Here is a 19088-nt window from a genome sequence, read left to right on the forward strand (position 1 = left end):
GACATTTTAATTATTATTACATTATACACTCATCACAAGGACCACAATGATTAGGCGTGTTAAACCAAGAGTAGACTTACTAGTTAACTTCGCGTAGCCTTGCAGGTATACAGTGTGCCGTGCAAATTGCAATGATGAGAAGTGAATACGTGATTGCACTACTATCTGCATTGTAAACTGCGACGGTAAAAGCAACTGCAGTTAAAATATGTTTTAATCGGATTAATGGATTCGCAGAGAATGCGGTAATCCCAACTTAAAAAAATGATATACCTTTCTGGGTTAATCCTTTTGAAACGAGATATAATGCTTACATTTCGAGATTAATTTGCTTTTGATGATGTTACCCTAACGAAATGCCCAAATAATTAATGCAAATTCTTTACAATTTCACAGATTTTAAAAAGGGGTGCCGCTACGTGGAACTAGTCACCTGGGATGGCGATGATGATGAACCAATCATATAGCATGGACACACTAACATCCAAGATTAAGTTTGCTGATGATATCGAAGCTGTTCGTGATTATGGATTTAAAGTATGTCAACTTCCACTCTATTTTTGGCAATGTTTGAAGATAGTCAAGAGCATGACATAGTTATTAACAAATTCTTCCAGTTACTTGAGAAATTACGTTAGACGTCAGTTTACGCTACACTTCAAAATCGTAAAAACCACGCGCGTTGCCGAGCCATTCACGCATGGCACGAGTGAATTAATTGCATAGTCTTGGCGTCACGGTTGGTTACCTCATTTATTTATGAGACTTAAAAGCCTTTAAAAAAACTTTCTTGATATACCTGTCGAAAATGTGTCGAGCATGTTTGTTTATTAACATTTAGAATTTTTTCTACTATATTCATAATATACTGCGAATTACCCGGTGATACTGTCATTTGAAAATCACTGCAGTGTACAATAACAAAACAAAATGGCTGAAATTCTTAAGGCAAGAAAATTACTTGTCATTCTGATGAAATGGGCTCCTTGAATTAAATTCTGGACGCTTTTGATTTTTAGAACACGCTTGGCTCAAAGCTACTTATCGCTCCCATTGATCTGCATGAAAACACTCTACCCAGTTCACGACAACTTGAAGGTATACACATTTTTACACTAGTTTAGCTGTACTTGACAAATCTGTAATTTCATAAAACGTCAGCAATAACGTAATTGCACAGCACTTTTTTTATCTTCTTGATCTTTAATTTTTAAGGTTTAAAAAAGAAAGGTTTATTCAGCTCAACGCGTGCTGGTATGCTAAATTCTAAATTTTCCATGGAGAACCTTATGAAGTTTGTTATGAAGTGTTTCTAATAAAAAGTAGTGTATTTACACTTGACATTTGTTTACATTATTACCTAGATGGGCTGTTTAAAGACACAGTGTTTATCACAGGACAAGATTACTTTTTCTTCATAAGACTCAATCCTGTTTACGTAAAGTTTTTGTGAAAGGAAAACGCCTGCCAAAGGAGAGTGAAAGTGACGGAGAAGTGAGCGAGGAAGATGAGGCAGCGGACATCGAAGAAAATGGTGTAAAAAAGCATCAAAAATCCAAGGTTTGATGTAATTGTTTTTCGAGCAACCGTATGGGCTTAATGATTAACAAAGCAGGCTTGGCCTTGACCGAGATTCTTGACCTTGCTTATAGTTATGAATCATCCACTCATTGTAGCAAGTGTTTCGTGGAAATTCGAAACAGGTTCATATAAAAAATGTAAAAACAACAACAATTGATTTGTTAATTATAGCAATGCGAACAGGTAATCAACAACAGGCATACGAGTAGATAGGACCAAAATCTGTTGGAAATAAAATATGTAATTTGTGTTATCAGTCAGTTATTCTAAAGGTATTACTACTAATATAGCTGAATTGTTTGTACCTAAGCAAAAAAACTGTTAAGTTGTTAAAATATTTTGTGTTTGTAAGGTTGTTGTTGTTTACAATAAGCTATAATCGCAGGACTATCATTGTGTTGGCTTTTTACTATACCATTGCTAGTATGCAAGACCTAGGACTTGCAGCTCTAAGAAAATAATTTGACAACAACGTAGAAAAGCCTATTAAAATAGTACTTACAACGCAAAACTTTCCTCGCACACCTTAGAATGTTTATCATTTCTTTTTATTTTGTTTGTTGTTATTTCCTTCTGTTGTAGCTTTTAAGTAATTATTTATACAGCTTTGCTCAAAATGCTTATCGTGACTAGTGGCAGCAAAGGGCAGGTTCTGTAAAGTTGAAACTTTGAATATAAGTTAAATAAATTAGCAATCTTTACTACTAGAAGATTGTCAATCGTACAAAAATATATTTTTGAAGGTTAATTCTGAAATCACTATTGCTGCGAGTAGCCTACACTCGTTATTTTGTAAATGAATGTGGAGAACTAGCTGTCGTGGAAAATACAAAATAACTACAAGCGGTTTAATACTTCAAAGAGAATTTTTTAGTCTGTTACTTGCAGTTTTTGTGTATATCATGTTTTAAAATGCAACATGAACACATTTTTAAAAAACTTTTCTCTTTTTGTTATATTTGCAATTGAAAATGCTTAATTTTCGTACATCTATCGGATAAGTTTAATAACTTTAAAAAGAAATCATTTTATCTTGATTAAATAAAGCGCAAGTTAGCCTACTTCCAGCTTCATATCAAAGTAATCAATTTGTAACAAACTGTATCTAATCTGAGGTTGTGTAACAAAACTTGCTGCCTGTATAGAGTAGTTTTTCTTAAAGTCAAGCAACATTACATCATCAAGAGACCGGTCCTGTTTTGGTGATTATTGATGAAACTTTATGTAAAACACAAAAATGGTGTGAATTCATTCATACGGTTATTCGAGTCTAGTTCACTGATGCAAAGAAATATTAGGATTGGGTGTTGACTAAATATGACGCCTTCATATTGACGTGTGTACGTAAATTAGGCCCTAATTCTGTAATTTCTGCAACTGAAAACTGTACGATGTTGCCTCTGTTTGTAACCTTTGTACTTCAGAAATTTAAAGTCTTATACAGTAAGTGAAGGAATGTTGCTGCAAACTTTAACTAAAATTATTTTACGCAAACCTAAGAAACTATACAGAATTACAGATATGGTAGCAAGTATGGCATAAAACAGTGAAATCTACGTTTCTGTAATCCGAACACCAAAAATTCAGAACAAATTTGTCTAACAATTTTTCTGCATGACGCTTTTACCTTGAAATACAATTGCTCAAATAGTTTTACAGCGACGTTAAAATTAAAAAAATTTTTAATACAAAGATACTTTCAGGCGACCTGCCTTTAAAATGCAAATTTTTCTTACATCCAATGTTTCAGCATAAGCTACTTTTTCACCAATTTTTTTTTATTTCGGCAGTTATGTAGTCAAGAGCATCTTATAAACAGTCTTGTAGGAGAATTAATATAAGCATTCATTTTAGCCGAATTCCAATCAAGTAAAAAACAAATAGTTAAAGGAATATCGTGCGCGACGCCTAAATTTGTGCATTATAATGTGACAGGCATAATAAAGCGAGACAAGTTTATGACTACAAGTATACGATTGTGTCCATTCCGTGTTTTGCTGCTGTCCTGCCAACCTTGCTAAATACATATGGCACAGGTTAATTATATCTAAATAACTTTATTGCAAAATTGTGCATGAAAAAAATTGAACTTGGTCTTCGTTACAAAGCTAGTTTTAATGCCCACGTCACGGAAATTAAAATTAATCAAATTACCAGTATTGAGATATAAAAACTTGTAAGCTTTCATGTTGTTGTTGCGCTATTATCTGCTTTTGTCCTAAAAATTAGCAATATGACCAAGTAGGTGTTTGCAATAAGAAAAGTTACATATATTCAATCTCTTGTCAACTCAATCAATAAAAGTACGGTTAAGGATTCGAAAATTGTGCTACTGATCATCATGAAAGTAAAGTTTTAAAATACAGTTTTGGGTGGGCTTGAAATAGCTTGAAATGCTGTACAGCAGCTTCCCTTTACGAATTGTAAGTGTCAATACAAAGTGACTTGTATGAAAACCGCGTTTTCCCTCAAAATATTCCATGAAAACAATTGCATTATAAAAGTTTATTAAAATTATTTTTAAAACTTTATTAATCAACTGCACACTTTTAACGTTTTGCAGAAAAACATTAAACTATCTCGGGCTCTGTCCGAATGTGTGGTGTACGCGGTCAGTCGCCATTTTAATGGTTTTGCTGATGCTGAAGCACGTTCAGACTTTCATCACATATCGTCGCTCAATGAAGACAAAGCCGAAGGATTAGCAAAATCAAAGGTAGCGTTCAAGGAAATGTTGGAATAAGTGCATTTACTCTCGCTTTTAGTCATTTTCTCTTTACTTTTTCACGATTTTAACGTATATACTTGATCATCATACTTGTGGTTTATGATAGATCTAAAAATTAGTGGTCAATGTCATTAGCTGGTCATACAATTTTTGTGATTAGAATATTTGTAAAGAATAAAATACACTAAGTCGTCATCTATCCTACAGCATACTTTTTTGTGAAACAATTACTCCATTTCAAGCATTTCTTGAAAGTGGAACAAGAACAAATTCTTCTTTAAATTAACACCCAATCTAATAGCTGGTATATCACATAAGGCCTTAATGTAGATACTTGTCTATGATGTTTTTTATGGCCAAGTTTAACTTAATATGGTCTGTGATTACTTTTGGCGTATGTTTTGCGAGAATGGTAGTATTTCTGTACACAGCCTTCAGACTTTGTGAAGCACAATCAGTGGCAGCTTGTAAGGATATATCCAAAAGGAAGTCGTACTAACTCGAGCAATTATGATCCGTTATCGAACTGGAACGTTGGCTGCCAAATCGGTAAGTACACTTGTATTCAAGTATTTACTGGAGTAGTGATAAACAAAGTTTAAATTGAAGATTGTTTGCTTCCTAAAACCAAACTTGCATCGTACATTCACAACGACTATTTTTAAGCTAATATAGAATTTTAATAAGGCTGTCACAATTTCTTCGGAAAATCGTGTACGTTTGAAGCTACTTCTTACAGTTTCTTGTAAAGCTAACTTAAATGTTTTAAAATAGCAAACCAAACCTAAATCTATCTTGTAATCCGACTCTAACTTCATTTAAACCCTAAAAGCTAAATAAGCGTTTGCATTTCTATTGCCCGAGCCTAGCCATCTATCTTTTGCAATGGGCTGCGTGACCTGCTTTCGGAGGAATAGTCACTCTCTGTATTATAACTTGGCTCGCTATTATAATTTTTATCAATAACCTAACCTAAATTTTATGAGTTATTAAATTAAACGTAAATCTTCCTTTTGATCCAAATATCACTTCAATCTTCAATCAAATCTTAAGTAGCTCAAATTAATGTATCCCCACTGTCCTAACCTGTGACCATTCATATTTCGCAATACGCTGCGTGACCTAATTTTGGTGAAATAGCGAGTCCCTTTTTAATCATGGCCTACTTAAACAGTGGCACTCAACTATCAAACGGAAGACGAGGAGACCTATCTAAACCAAGCCAGGTTTAGATCAAATGGCGAAGCTGGTTACGTTTTGAAACCTCCGTGTCTTTTGGAGGGAAACTTTGACCCAATAAATATCACCAAGGAGTCTGCTGCTGTTGATCCGACATCAATCAAAGTGACAGTAAGTTATTGTTAAAAGATTTTAATTCACAAGAAAAGGAAAGTATTATCGGAAAATATATATTAAAGGTAGCTTGTCACGATAATCACGTGAATAGATTATGGCTGTAAGTAAATATAGCCATAATTTAGCTATAAATATAGCCTGACATCTGCAATATTACAATTTGCTTCGACAAAGAAATAAAACTTGTAAATTACGTTAACAAGTATTTGAAAAAGTACGCCATTTTTTTGAGTAGCCTATAAGTGGTTTCTAGTTAAAACTCATATTGCGGCTTTGTAACTGCTACATTTGTATAAGTATGGGTTGGCTGCTGCACTATTTTCGCGTAGCGAACCTAATGTTTTTTTACAAAATAACTGCGAAGAGCCAATGAAAAAAAATCTAAAATTTCTGAAAGTTTAGCCTATACATGTGTAAAAGGTTTTGTGAAAATAATAGTTCGCTGAATAATAGTTGCCCAGTTCTGGAAGATATGTACAAAACAAAGATAAAAACCTTAAAATGTTTTCGTATCTTTTCTGAAAAAAGATCAACGCAATGCAAACGAAAACCAGGTGTTAGAGTAACCAAAACTTTCTTTACCAGGAACTTCCCGCTCGACAGCTAGTCAAATAGCTCTGTTCGCTTTAATAACTTTTAATAGCATTTTCTCTCATAAAAACATCCATCTTACTCTAAAACCAAAACGTAAACTGCCGACCACCGTCGCCCAGCCGAGCACAGCACTACACCAAACAAATTCCACGCGATGAAGGAATCAACGTGGAACGTAAAATACGATACTAATTAGGCCTTTGGGGTAACTACGTGAGACGTCACAAGAAATTTGATAAAAACATGTGTACAAAAACAAGTAAAAGAACACAAACAAGTAAAACACGGCAGACCGTGAACATGCATAAAAACAACACAATGCGAAGAAAAGACGGTGTATAATGTGGTGTCTACAAAACAGGTGCATAAAAATAATCCCGTGACATTAGTTTGTTAAATTCGATTTTACATTTTTTTTCATTTTGTTGAATTCAGCTTTGGTTATTTCCATCGAACCATTCCAACTATGGCTTCAATTTATACACTGACTTGTATTATGTATACAGACGAAGGAGTAATGTGATAAACTGTGATACGCACATAAAACAATCTTAGTAATTTTCCTAGGTTATTTCAGCTCAACAACTCCCAAAGCCACCTAACAACGAAAACGACGTGATTGATCCATACGTCGTAGTATCTGTTTTTGGCGTCGATGCAGATCGGGTAAGTTTCAATATAGTCGAAAAGGAAACTTGTGATTCATGTAGAGGGGCTGAGCGACAATCATAATCTGACTAGTATAGCATACATTTTCCAGCACATGCCAAAACGATGATGGCGGAAACAAATTCTTTTTTACTTCGGTGGATATGATAGCGCGCATTATGAAACGCATTTCGTGCCTAGACCTAAAGCGCGAGTTGCGCATTGCACGACCAGTAAATGTTTGGTTACCGGTGATTATCCAATATATTTATATTATATTTTGCTTTCGATGTAGCAAAGCCAAAAAACCAGCGTTATTGAAGACAATGGTTTCAACCCAATGTGGATGAACGATGAACCAATGGAATTCAACATGCTTGTACCTAGCCTCGCCTTTTTGGAGTTCAAAGTCATGGACAAAGATTCTAAAGGAAGTAACGACCTAGTGGGGCTTTATACTGTTGCAGTCCAAGACATTGCACAAGGTAAGCGCAGTAGACAGCTTATTCGTAGTATACGTTTTCGTATATTGGTAATATATAAGTTTATATTAGCGTATATAAGTTGTAGTAGCTTATACGTAGACATTTTACTTGCAACATGTTATCATGTTATTGCCACAATTGGTTTTGTTAAAGTTTTGAAACAGAAGAATTTATTAAAAATAGCCCGTTCTGTGGCCTCTATTGTAAAAATCTACTATATATCTAACCCTGGTGTTAGAAATTAGAATGTCTGCATGAGAGGTCAACTTATTACAAAAATGCAAAACTTTTTCTGTTGCAAAACTAACGACAGAAACATCCTCATATTCTGTATGCTTTGTGCCTTGTAACATAAGTAAAACATACAATTTTTAACCTATTTTCGCAACGTAAAAATACCTGTAGCCTACTTGATTTGGATAACGTGAATATTTTTCTTTTATAGGCTACCGACATGTTCATTTGGAGACAAAGGGAATTAAAAAGCTGACACCTGCCACACTATTCCTTCACATTGAAATTGAGAACAAATTATCGGGCACAGGTTTCTGAACCTGAAAATATCAACTTTTTGCGATTAATTTCTGACTCACTGCTGCATTCGTATTATAAAATACTGTATTGTTACATTATAACCGCAATATTTTTGTGTTTATTTTTTTGAAGTGATCGCATATGCTGATGCGTTGATGCAAATGGATTACTGTAACGTTTTTGTTTGGAAATAATATTGTATAGAATTTTACCTAAACCCTATAAATAAAATTTAATTTTATGCTTATTGACTCGAAACGTTTCCGCTAATGAATGCAGAGAAATGTCGAAAACTGAAAAAACGGCAATATTTCACAAGTGTTATAATTTTCGAAGATTCCATAAAACCTGCAATGAAAGGCAACAATTTGTAAAGTACACCGATTTGCAAGTGACAGCATTTGTGAGAAAGCATTCAATTTAACGCAGACAAAAGATTAACTTGATACTCTCGCTTCAGTCACTGTGGTGAGTGTGTTCAACTTGACGAAAATTTAAATAGTTTATGCAAAACGTATTTAACATTCCGCAAGTGAGATTTACATAAAAGATTCAAGTCGCTGGTTTAATTTACTATTGAATAAAGAAACGAAGTGGTAGGCAAAAGTGAGAGTGCTACAATGCTCTTGATATACAGATTAACATTTAGTCAGCTTAGTGACATAAACCCACACTTCGTGCCAGACACGTAACACCATAATGCGTAAAAAATCGTAAAGAAAAAGATCATCAGACCACTGAAATATCTTACCAAAACCAAGTGAAATTACCTGGACACCGCAAAAAAAAGTGCGCAGAAATATGTGTCTTGAATGAAAGTTAGCTTCCTCGAAAAAGTAAAATCTAATTCCATGCGCTTTGCTTGGTTGTCATCGTCTTTTTTGAATTAAGCTGCAATAGAAACCTTAAATTCTTTTACAGCACACGTTTATTGCGATGCGTAAACGTTTGCCCATTTGCCTATGTTATACTTTATAATTACTGATATTAACCTACATTTCGTTATCAATTTTTGATGGTTCGTTTTCCAAGTACGTTGTGTCTAAAATTTAATAAGCAGTGGCACGCTAAACAACAGCGTCGATTCATGTGCATTTTCTAGAAAAGTTCAAACGGTTTTCAAAAAAATGACAGTAAGCTATAAGTTATAAAGTACGATATAAGGAACACAAAATGGCATGCTGCTCACGCTTTGCCGCTTGTGTGATGTTACCAAAAAGCCTACATCAAAGACAAAGCGAAAAGCCATTAAGTTGTGTGACAAACGACCAAGAAAAATTACTTTCCATATACCACAAGTATAATCACAACTTCAGAATGATTTTTGGCGACGTTATTGGCCAGAGAAATTGTCTTGAATAAGTCATCGACAAACTTTTACAGCAGTCTAATACATGTGGAATATATCAATAAACAGGACAAAAAATTGTAACAAATAGTGTTCTTTTAAACAACGTAAGCCGTTATTCTTAATTTTCAGATAAAATAGTGAACCTTACTACCGAAGTGAAACCCTGAGTCTTGAATTCCAAACATTTTGCCAAAATAATACGTCACGAGAATATCCAGAAAAGCTGATGAAAATGAAATAACAAGAGCATAGTATCATACCATCTGGAGTATTGATCTTAGAGGTCCGACCCGATTACAAGATCACGTGATGCCGTGTGTGTCCTCTGAACTAAAATGAAGCAAATTTGTGTTTTCACAAACAGCATATACTTTAATCGCAACAAGCGATTGACAACCTTTCTCCAAGTTGCAAGCAAATGCTAGCAGAAAAGATAAGTACAAAAGTAAGATCAGCCGTACTTCAATTTTGCAAATATAGTTGATAGCGTTGGTCAAACTATGTGTCTGGTGGTTTGGTGGTGTCTTTGCAAGGACAAACAAGCATGCTTAAAGGCGTAACTGTTTTGGCACTTATGGATGACAAGTGTTCTAGATCCGTTTCAAAAGATATCGTTGAAACGACGAGGTTTAATAAATGTTAGTTTAATTATAAATTTAAGCTGTCGGTGAAAGCAAACTTTAAAACAAGTTTTGAGGTTTTGAAATGTTTTTTATTTGACCAACGTCGCGACATTCGTTGGATTGTAAAACCAAACAAGCGGAACTGTTCAAAAAAAGCTTTGCCACACACTTCGCGTGTTTATCAAAAACGTTTCGACAGCTTTAGGCGGTAAATTTTAAAGATATACTAATAGCCTGTCTGGAGCACAAAGTAGGTCAAAAATACGTCAAGTTGGTTTTCAGCTCATACACGACCACTGGCTCTGTACATTACTGCCACACGCACAGTCGCAAATATATTAAGATTTTGCGACGGTAACCACTTAATCTGATAAAAACAAAATCTAAAAACCAACATTAAGTGAGGGTAAGGAAATCTTTACCGTGTATAAACAGATAATATCTACACGAAGTACCATTATGCCAAACTAGAGTACTGTATATTTTGCAACACCAATAATAAACTTGATGTAGAAAAATTTTTGGTATGGATCGTATAACTTCCGACAAATATCTTTTCAACAAGAAGTACCTTATTATGTACATTTAATCTTAAAGGAGTAATACTGTTAACGATTATTTTCACATTTACGTTGAACCGTATCACCCTTAACTGCGAGTAACTATATGCAGTGGAGCGTTATCACGCTAATAAAACAAACCGATGGTCTTTGAAAAACCCACATTTAATGGCTCACAGCCAGAGACCGGCTAAAAAAATCCCTCTTAAAAGCGCACAACCTTTCTATTTAACAAGGGTACCAAATCATGTGATCAAAATAGTTAAGAACAAACACGCAAAAGGTGCTAATTGGTAAAAACAGTACAAACGAAAACACTATTATGCGCAACCCCACAATAGGTGAGAAACGGAGTTCGTAACATTATTTCACTAAGCTACAACTTAAAGGTGGCTGTGTAATAGCACGAGGCAGCAGCCTACTGCAGAGATAGCCAGCAAATACCAGTAGGGAAAATATCAACGAGAAAAAGACATAATAGAATAACCAAATTAGAATGTACTGAACTTGAAATAACCAAAATGATGTTTAAAACAATGGAAATTACCAAAACGGAGGTTACTTATGTTACGTTACTTAAAAACCTCCACGTTACGCTTACGTTGCAACTTGCAGTTCTGTCTTTTGCCCAGTTCTGGAAGATATGTACAAAACAAAGATAAAAAACTTCCAACTATGGCTTTAATTTATACACCGACTTGTACTATGTATACAGACGAAGGAGTAATGTGGTAAACTGTGATACGCACATAAAATATTCTTAGTAATTTTCGTAGGTCATTTCAGCTCAACAACTCCCAAAGCCTCCCAACAACGAAAACGACGTGATTGATCCATACGTCGTAGTATCTGTTTTTGGCGTCGATGCAGATCGGGTAAGTTTCAATATAGTCGAAAAAGAAACTTGTGATTCATGTAGAGGGGCTGAGCGATAATCATAATCTGACAAGTATAGCATACATTTTCCAGCACATGCCAACACGATGATGGCGGAAACAAATTCTTTTTTACTTCTGTGGATATGATAGCGCGCATTATGAAACGCATTTCGTGCCTAGACCTAAAGCGCGAGTTGCGCATTGCACGACCAGTAAATGTTTGGTTACCGGTGATTATCCAATATATTTATATTATATTTTGCTTTCGATGTAGCAAAGCCAAAAAACCAGCGTTATTGAAGACAATGGTTTCAACCCAATGTGGATGAACGATGAACCAATGGAATTCAACATGCTTGTACCTAGCCTCGCCTTTTTGGAGTTCAAAGTCATGGACAAAGATTCTAAAGGAAGTAACGACCTAGTGGGGCTTTATACTGTTGCAGTCCAAGACATTGCACAAGGTAAGCGCAGTAGACAGCTTATTCGTAGTATAAGTTTTCGTATATTGGTAATAAATAAGTTTATATTAGCGTATATAAGTTATAGTAGCTTATACGTAGACATTTTACTTGCAACATGTTATCATGTTATTGCCACAATTGGTTTTGTTAAAGTTTTGAAACAGAAGAATTTATTAAAAATAGCCCGTTCTGTGGCCTCTATTGTAAAAAACTACTATATATCTAACCCTGGTGTTAGAAATTAGAATGTCTGCATGAGAGGTCAACTTATTACAAAAATGCAAAACTTTTTCTGTTGCAAAACTAACGACAGAAACATCCTCATATTCTGTATGCTTTGTGCCTTGTAACATAAGTAAAACATACAATTTTTAACCTATTTTCGCAACGTAAAAATACCTGTAGCCTACTTGATTTGGATAACGTGAATATTTTTCTTTTATAGGCTACCGACATGTTCATTTGGAGACAAAGGGAATTAAAAAGCTGACACCTGCCACACTATTCCTTCACATTGAAATTGAGAACAAATTATCGGGCACAGGTTTCTGAACCTGAAAATATCAACTTTTTGCGATTAATTTCTGACTCACTGCTGCATTCGTATTATAAAATACTGTATTGTTACATTATAACCGCAATATTTTTGTGTTTATTTTTTTGAAGTGATCGCATATGCTGATGCGTTGATGCAAATGGATTACTGTAACGTTTTTGTTTGGAAATAATATTGTATAGAATTTTACCTAAACCCTATAAATAAAATTTAATTTTATGCTTATTGACTCGAAACGTTTCCGCTAATGAATGCAGAGAAATGTCGAAAACTGAAAAAACGGCAATATTTCACAAGTGTTATAATTTTCGAAGATTCCATAAAACATGCAATGAAAGGCAACAATTTGTAAAGTACACCGATTTGCAAGTGACAGCATTTGTGAGAAAGCATTCAATTTAACGCAGACAAAAGATTAACTTGATACTCTCGCTTCAGTCACTGTGGTGAGTGTGTTCAACTTGACGAAAATTTAAATAGTTTATGCAAAACGTATTTAACATTCCGCAAGTGAGATTTACATAAAAGATTCAAGTCGCTGGTTTAATTTACTATTGAATAAAGAAACGAAGTGGTAGGCAAAAGTGAGAGTGCTACAATGCTCTTGATATACAGATTAACATTTAGTCAGCTTAGTGACATAAACGCACACTTCGTGCCAGACACGTAACACCATAATGCGTGAAAAATCGTAAAGAAAAAGATCATCAGACCACTGAAATATCTTACCAAAACCAAGTGAAATTACCTGGACACCGCAAAATAAAGTGCGCAGAAATATGTGTCTTGAATTATAATTAGCTTCCTCGAAAAAGTAAAATCTAATTCCATGCGCTTTGCTTGGTTGTCATCGTCTTTTTTGAAGTAAGCTGCAATAGAAACCTTAAATTCTTTTACAGCACACGTTCATTGCGATTCGTAAACGTTTGCCCATTTGCCTATGTTATACTTTATAATTACTGGTATTAACCTACATTTCGTTATCAATTTTTGATGGTACGTTTTCCAAATACGTTGAGCCTAAAATTTAATAAGCAGTGGCACGCTAAACAACAGTGTCGATTCATGTGCATTTTTTAGAAAAGCTCAAACGGTTTTCAAAAAAATGACAGTAAGCTATATAAAAGTACGATATAAGGAACACAAAATGGCATGCTGCTCACGCTTTGCCGCTTGTATGATGTTACCAAAAAGCCCACATCAAAGACAAAGCGTAAAGCCATTAAGTTGTGTGACGAACGACCAAGAAAAATTACTTTCCATATACCACAAGTATAATCACAACTTGAGAATGATTTTTGGCGACGTTATTGGCCAGAGTGTTGTCTTGAATAAGTCATCTACAAACGTTTACAGCAGTCTAATACATGTGGAATATATCAATAAACAGGACAAAAAAATTATAAGTTGATAGCAAATATAGTTGATAGCACTGGTGAAACTATTGTCTGGTGGTTTGGTGGTGTCTTTGCAAGGACAAACAAGCATGCTTAAAGGCGTAACTGTTTTGGCACTTATGGATGACAAGTGTTCTAGATCCGTTTCAAAAGATATCATTGAAACGACGAGGTTTAATAAATTTTAGTTTAATTATAAATTTAAGCTGTCGGTGAAAGCAAACTTTAAACCAAGTTTTGAGGTTTTGAAATGTTTTGTATTTGACCAACGTCGCGACATTCGTTGGATGGTAAAACCAAACAAGCGGAACTGTTCAAAAAAAGCTTTGCCACACACTTCGCGTGTTTATCAAAAACGTTTCGACAGCTTTAGGCGGTAGATTTTAAAGATATATTAATAGTCTGTCTGGAGCACAAAGTAGGTCAAAAATACGTCAAGTTGGTTTTCAGCTCATACATGACCACTGGCTCTGTACATTACTGCCACACGCACAGTCGCACATATATTAAGATTTTGCAATGGTAACCACTTAATCTGATAAATACAAAATCTAAAAACCAACATTAAGTGAGGGTAAGGAAATCTTTACAGTGTATAAACAGATATTAGCTACACGAAGTACCATTATGCCAAACTAGAGTACATTTTGCAATGCCAATAATAAACTTAATGTAGAAAAATTTTTGGTATGGATCGTATAACTTCCGACAAATATCTTTTCAACAAGAAGTACCTTATTATGTACATTTAAGCTTAAAGGAGTAATACTGTTAACGATTATTTTCTCGTTCATGCAGCCAGGCTTAATTTCACGTTTACGGTGAACCGCAACACCCTTAACTGCGAGTAACTATATACAATGTAGCGTTATCACGCTAATAAAACAAACCGATGATCTTTGAAAAAGCCACATTTAATGGCTCACAGCCAGAGACCGGCTAAAAAAAGCCCTCCAAAAAGCGCACAACCTTTCTATTTAACAAGGGTACCAAATCATGTGATAAAAATAGTTAAGAACAAACACGCAAAAGGTGCAAATTGGTTAAAATGCTTCAAACGAAAACACGATGATAAGCAACCATACAACACGTGAGGAACAAAGTTCGTAACAATACCGCCATGTAAACAATATTTTCTTACGTGGCGGAACCACATAACCTCTCCAAGTTCTGAATACAAAACCACACATAACCTCTCCGAGTTCTAAATGCAAAACCACACATAACCTCTCCAGGTTCTAAATACAAAATCACATTACCTCTCCAAGTTCAAATCCTTTTCTTCAAAACAAAAATTATGTCGGCGAAGAGTTAATTATATCTTAGCATGATGTTTATCCATTCTGAAAACGCGGAGGTTTACGCCGGCCTGCAACGGCATTGGCAAGCTATTTAAATCAGCGGTTTATGCAAGTATTGGCTGTTTTTTACTCGAGACTAAAACTTGAAATGATTTAATAGATCTGCAATCTTTATAACTTTTATTTTTAGGGGTTTAGTAGTTTTGTAGAACTATATATTCTATACTTTCAACTATATGTGAAATCACTGATTACAGTTAGTACACAGTACTTTAGCGACATCACGGTGCGGCAAATTATATTTGTAAATTGGATGTTTATTATTATGGCAAAGTTAAAAATGATGCTTGCTCGTTTGGAAGCCGGTTCTAAAACTTAAAATAGTAAGAAAAATTCAAATCGTTTTTTTTTAAAAAGCATTTTTAGCTCTCGCAGAACAGCGTTTCAGAAGGAACTCAAAACAAGATAGGATGAAAAAAAGTGGCCAAGACTTGAGAACAAGGGTTAACCCAATATGACGATAATCAACCAAAGCGATGCCCAAATGTTAAAAAAATAGAATTGCCTACCACGCATGGAATGCGGACAGATTTTTCCTCAGACATGAGTCACTAAATATGTCACGCGTGTGCTGTGAGAAGTATAGAGAGTTTAACGCGAACGCATTTGTAATCCTTTTCCTTCCTTTGAATGCGAAAAACAGTCGATTGAAAATAATGGTGCGACTAAACATCTCTCAATCAGATGCAATCGGGAAACGAAGGAAGTAAAACTAGTGCTAAATTATATGGAAAAAAAACGTATAGTGGTGACGAGAGATCCAAAATTTCGAGAAAATTCTTAACTTCTTCTTCAAGCTGGTGTGATACGCATATAAACCGGTAGACGAACGGTTATCCCTCAAAAGAGACGTGTTTGTCTGGGTCCAATATGGAAAGTGGCAGAGAGCACACAAATTGTTTTATAATTAACTTCGCTACAGTGGCTAGAAACGTAAGTGAACGTAAAATGATCGCGTTGTGTTAACACAATGGAAACAAGTCGTTATTGAGTGCGATAAAGACATTAACAGCAACTGTGCAGTTATCAAAAAGCAAGCATGCAAAATAAAGGAACCCGTTAACATATAATACTGTATTTTTATAGTCGTTTTGATCATATCTTGAAAAATAACACTACGATTGATAAGTGAGCCGGAAAGAATCTGCGAGGATAACAATGGACATCTTTTACACTATCAAGTGGATATCAAGAAACTTCCTTTTTTTTCTAATTATCGGCTTGGCAGCTGAATCAGCAATAACTAAAATCCGGTGAGCACCATTTACTCGCACAATGATAACGATACCGAAACAAGCTCTTTAAAATTTTCTAAGCGGTAATTAAAAACTATGAAGAAATCTACTACATTTTGTCGCATTATACTGTAACCTGCTTTAGGCCTAGCGCTAAGGTAACGCCGTGCATAAAAAAATTTATTTCTTTAAAATGTAATTTTCAGGGTTCGCAGATCAAGAGCACTTCGACCTCAAGTTCTAATGTAAGTATGCAAAACTATACAAAGTTGGTTAATTGTTAGCTAGGAAATTAAAGCATATTTATGTTTAATAACAATTGCGTACGATAACAGTAAATAGCCTTAAATCGCCCTAAATTGCAGTTTTAAACAAAAAAAAGATTTACAACTCTAATTGAATAAAAGGCATATTCATAAATACATATGATGATACAATAATCAAAAGCTTTTGACAATCAATCAATCAAAGCTTTTGACCGGGCAAACAAAAGAAAATTAAAGGTGAAGAAACGTTAACCAAAAATTTCATGCAAATGCCGTAGAAATACACTGCTAAATTTGTAATTACGTGAAATCAATAAACTTTGGGACTTTTTCCAACAATGCATGTTTTAATCCCTACACATAAGTAAATGTTTTGTAGATTCCTTTGTTATGTAACTTTACATTATATAAAGTTGCAAAATATTTTTATCGTGCAAAATTCTTTCAAGCAGATTTTGTTTCATTAGGTGTAACGACCATGCGTTCCTACGTTCTTGCCGAAAACAAATTCAAATCAAATTCCCGGATGAGGCTGTACTGGCCAGGCGGAGATGTAAAGCAAAGCAGTTGCAAAAGTACAACCTTTGTATGAAAGAAAAATAAAATTCAACGTATCAAGATAAGACAACAAAAAAAACAACTTGTGGTATAGGGAATCGAAAGAAAGAAAGAATTTCTGACGATAGTCGCAAATGACAACTTGCATGATACCTAGTACAGATTTGCACGTTCCAACAAAAGTGGTTGAATAAAGTTGAAAAGTTATGTAAAATAATTATCGCTGTGTATTATGTAAAGAAAACGAATTGTATGTTACTTATGTGACAATGCTGCATTTATATAAAAACTAAATAAATTCCAAGATTAAAATTAAAACTAATTTAATTTTAGATGTTGCTGGTAATGTGAGTGCGATTAAGCGTCGGGTTATTAACCAATAACTTCATCGTTGCCTAATCTACCTAGTGGAGCGAAAACAGCGAGGCAGTACGGAAAGGAGTCATTACAAAAATAGGCCTACTGTTTTCGTGCTGTGTGCGCGTTTAGCTTCTGACGGTTTTAATCAGCATTCACCACAAAGTGTTAACTACATTCTCAAACATCGAAACTTTCGATGATTGTCACGAATATTTTAGGATGTTGTTACTGTTTACTATTGTAGCTCTGGCTTGTGTTTTTAATAAAGGTCGTGCCCATTTTTAGAAAACTAAACGTCAATTTGCGAGAAACTCCAGCCCAGTATTGCATGCTGAGGTTAAATTTTTATCTTGTGATTATGATATGATACTTTGTGATAACTTCAAAAACACAAGATAAATAATACGTACACGAAACACAGAGTTTAGCCGTGTTTGGTTAATCCGAAATCGTCACGTTTAGCCAGTTTGGACAAGCACAACCACGAAGAGTACGCAATAGAATCGCTCTTGCCATGTCTTCATGACATTTTACAGCAAGGTTTGCATTTCCAGAACTACTCTTTATACATTTATCTGCCAATACGTTTATTATGCAACTGTAGGTCCACATAATTAAACTGTTCATGTGTCGATCATGAATTAAAAAAATTCACTCACGATCTAGATTGGAAATTCAAGTTTTATTTACTTTTTATGGTATTGTGATGCAATGGCCAAACAAGTATTTCGTAGGAAACCAACCACACCATACAGGGGCATAGTTATAAGAACGAGTAAACAAGCAATACATTTTGAAAACTTTAGTTTAGTTAAATTCCACTTGTTTGAAGGGCATATAGCGAGAACAGTTAACACATAATCTGGCTTTCTAGGATTTTGAATCTTATCTCGGTGTAAACAGTATATAGTATATACTATATACAAAAGCGCCACCAAACACCATGCAGTTCATAATGACGAAGTAGTACAGGCTATCGGCTTTTTAAATCTTTACCCAGCAACTTCGAGTCAAATACAAACCAAGTCAAAAATCGTACCGTACATGTTTAAACTCGAATCGCCAATGGTTTATATGTAAAAGCACATCCCGCAGCAGAACTGCATGTCAATTGTCAATTAGATTAAAATGTACTTATTAAACCAACTGCATTTGAAGTAATAGTGTGTCGTAGCACATTCATTAGGCAAGCTTATTGGGCAACGCACTATACCTCGTAGACCATGAAATAAATTATTATAATTACAAGATGATGATTACAAAAAAAAATTCTATCAATAAAAAAAAAGTTTATTCATAGAAAGGAAAAAGTTGTTTCTTTTGAAGCATCGATTGCAAACGGAAATATATTTTTACCCGATTTTGTGATGGGTGGAACCTGTCATGGCTCCATTAATAAGTAGCACTGGCAAAAAATAGAAACGGTAAAGGTCAATAAGTGAAACGATGCTTTTTAGGACTTTTGGAAATGGTTTGACGTAAAGACGTTTAAAATATGTATTACGGTTAAAAGTAACATTCTTCGTGCGTGGTAAACATATAAGGTACCACAA

The 19088-nt window shown here is 34.7% G+C and overlaps 1 protein-coding gene and 1 long non-coding RNA gene across 2 annotated transcripts; both read left to right on the forward strand.

Moving 5' to 3' along the window:
• Positions 1-438: 438 nt before the first annotated feature.
• LOC143468642 (1-phosphatidylinositol 4,5-bisphosphate phosphodiesterase delta-4-like) lies at positions 439-12583 on the forward strand. The gene is made up of 10 exons (XM_076965972.1): positions 439-537; positions 1020-1098; positions 1216-1294; positions 1398-1560; positions 4145-4297; positions 4741-4858; positions 5484-5659; positions 11237-11335; positions 11613-11802; positions 12248-12583. The coding sequence occupies exons 1-10, from the start codon at positions 439-441 to the stop codon at positions 12352-12354; spliced, it is 1263 nt and encodes a 420-aa protein (XP_076822087.1). The 3' UTR covers positions 12355-12583.
• Positions 12584-16207: 3624 nt separating this feature from the next.
• Positions 16208-17329, forward strand: LOC143469490 (uncharacterized). Its single transcript, XR_013119120.1, has 3 exons — positions 16208-16369; positions 16558-16596; positions 17085-17329. It is a non-coding gene; the product is annotated as an uncharacterized LOC143469490 (long non-coding RNA).
• The last annotated feature ends 1759 nt before the right edge of the window (positions 17330-19088 follow it).

The sequence above is a fragment of the Clavelina lepadiformis genome, chromosome 8, assembly GCF_947623445.1.
Source record: "Clavelina lepadiformis chromosome 8, kaClaLepa1.1, whole genome shotgun sequence".
Taxonomy (NCBI): domain Eukaryota; kingdom Metazoa; phylum Chordata; class Ascidiacea; order Aplousobranchia; family Clavelinidae; genus Clavelina; species Clavelina lepadiformis.

Coding starts and splice junctions, on each gene's coding strand:
- LOC143468642 (XM_076965972.1), top strand. CDS start 439: ATGGCGATGATGATGAACCAATCATATAGCATGGACACACTAACATCC. Junction 1,295..1,397: donor TCCATGGAGAACCTTATGAA/GTTTGTTATGAA, acceptor TGTTTATCACAG/GACAAGATTACTTTTTCTTC. Junction 1,561..4,144: donor AAAAGCATCAAAAATCCAAG/GTTTGATGTAAT, acceptor AACGTTTTGCAG/AAAAACATTAAACTATCTCG.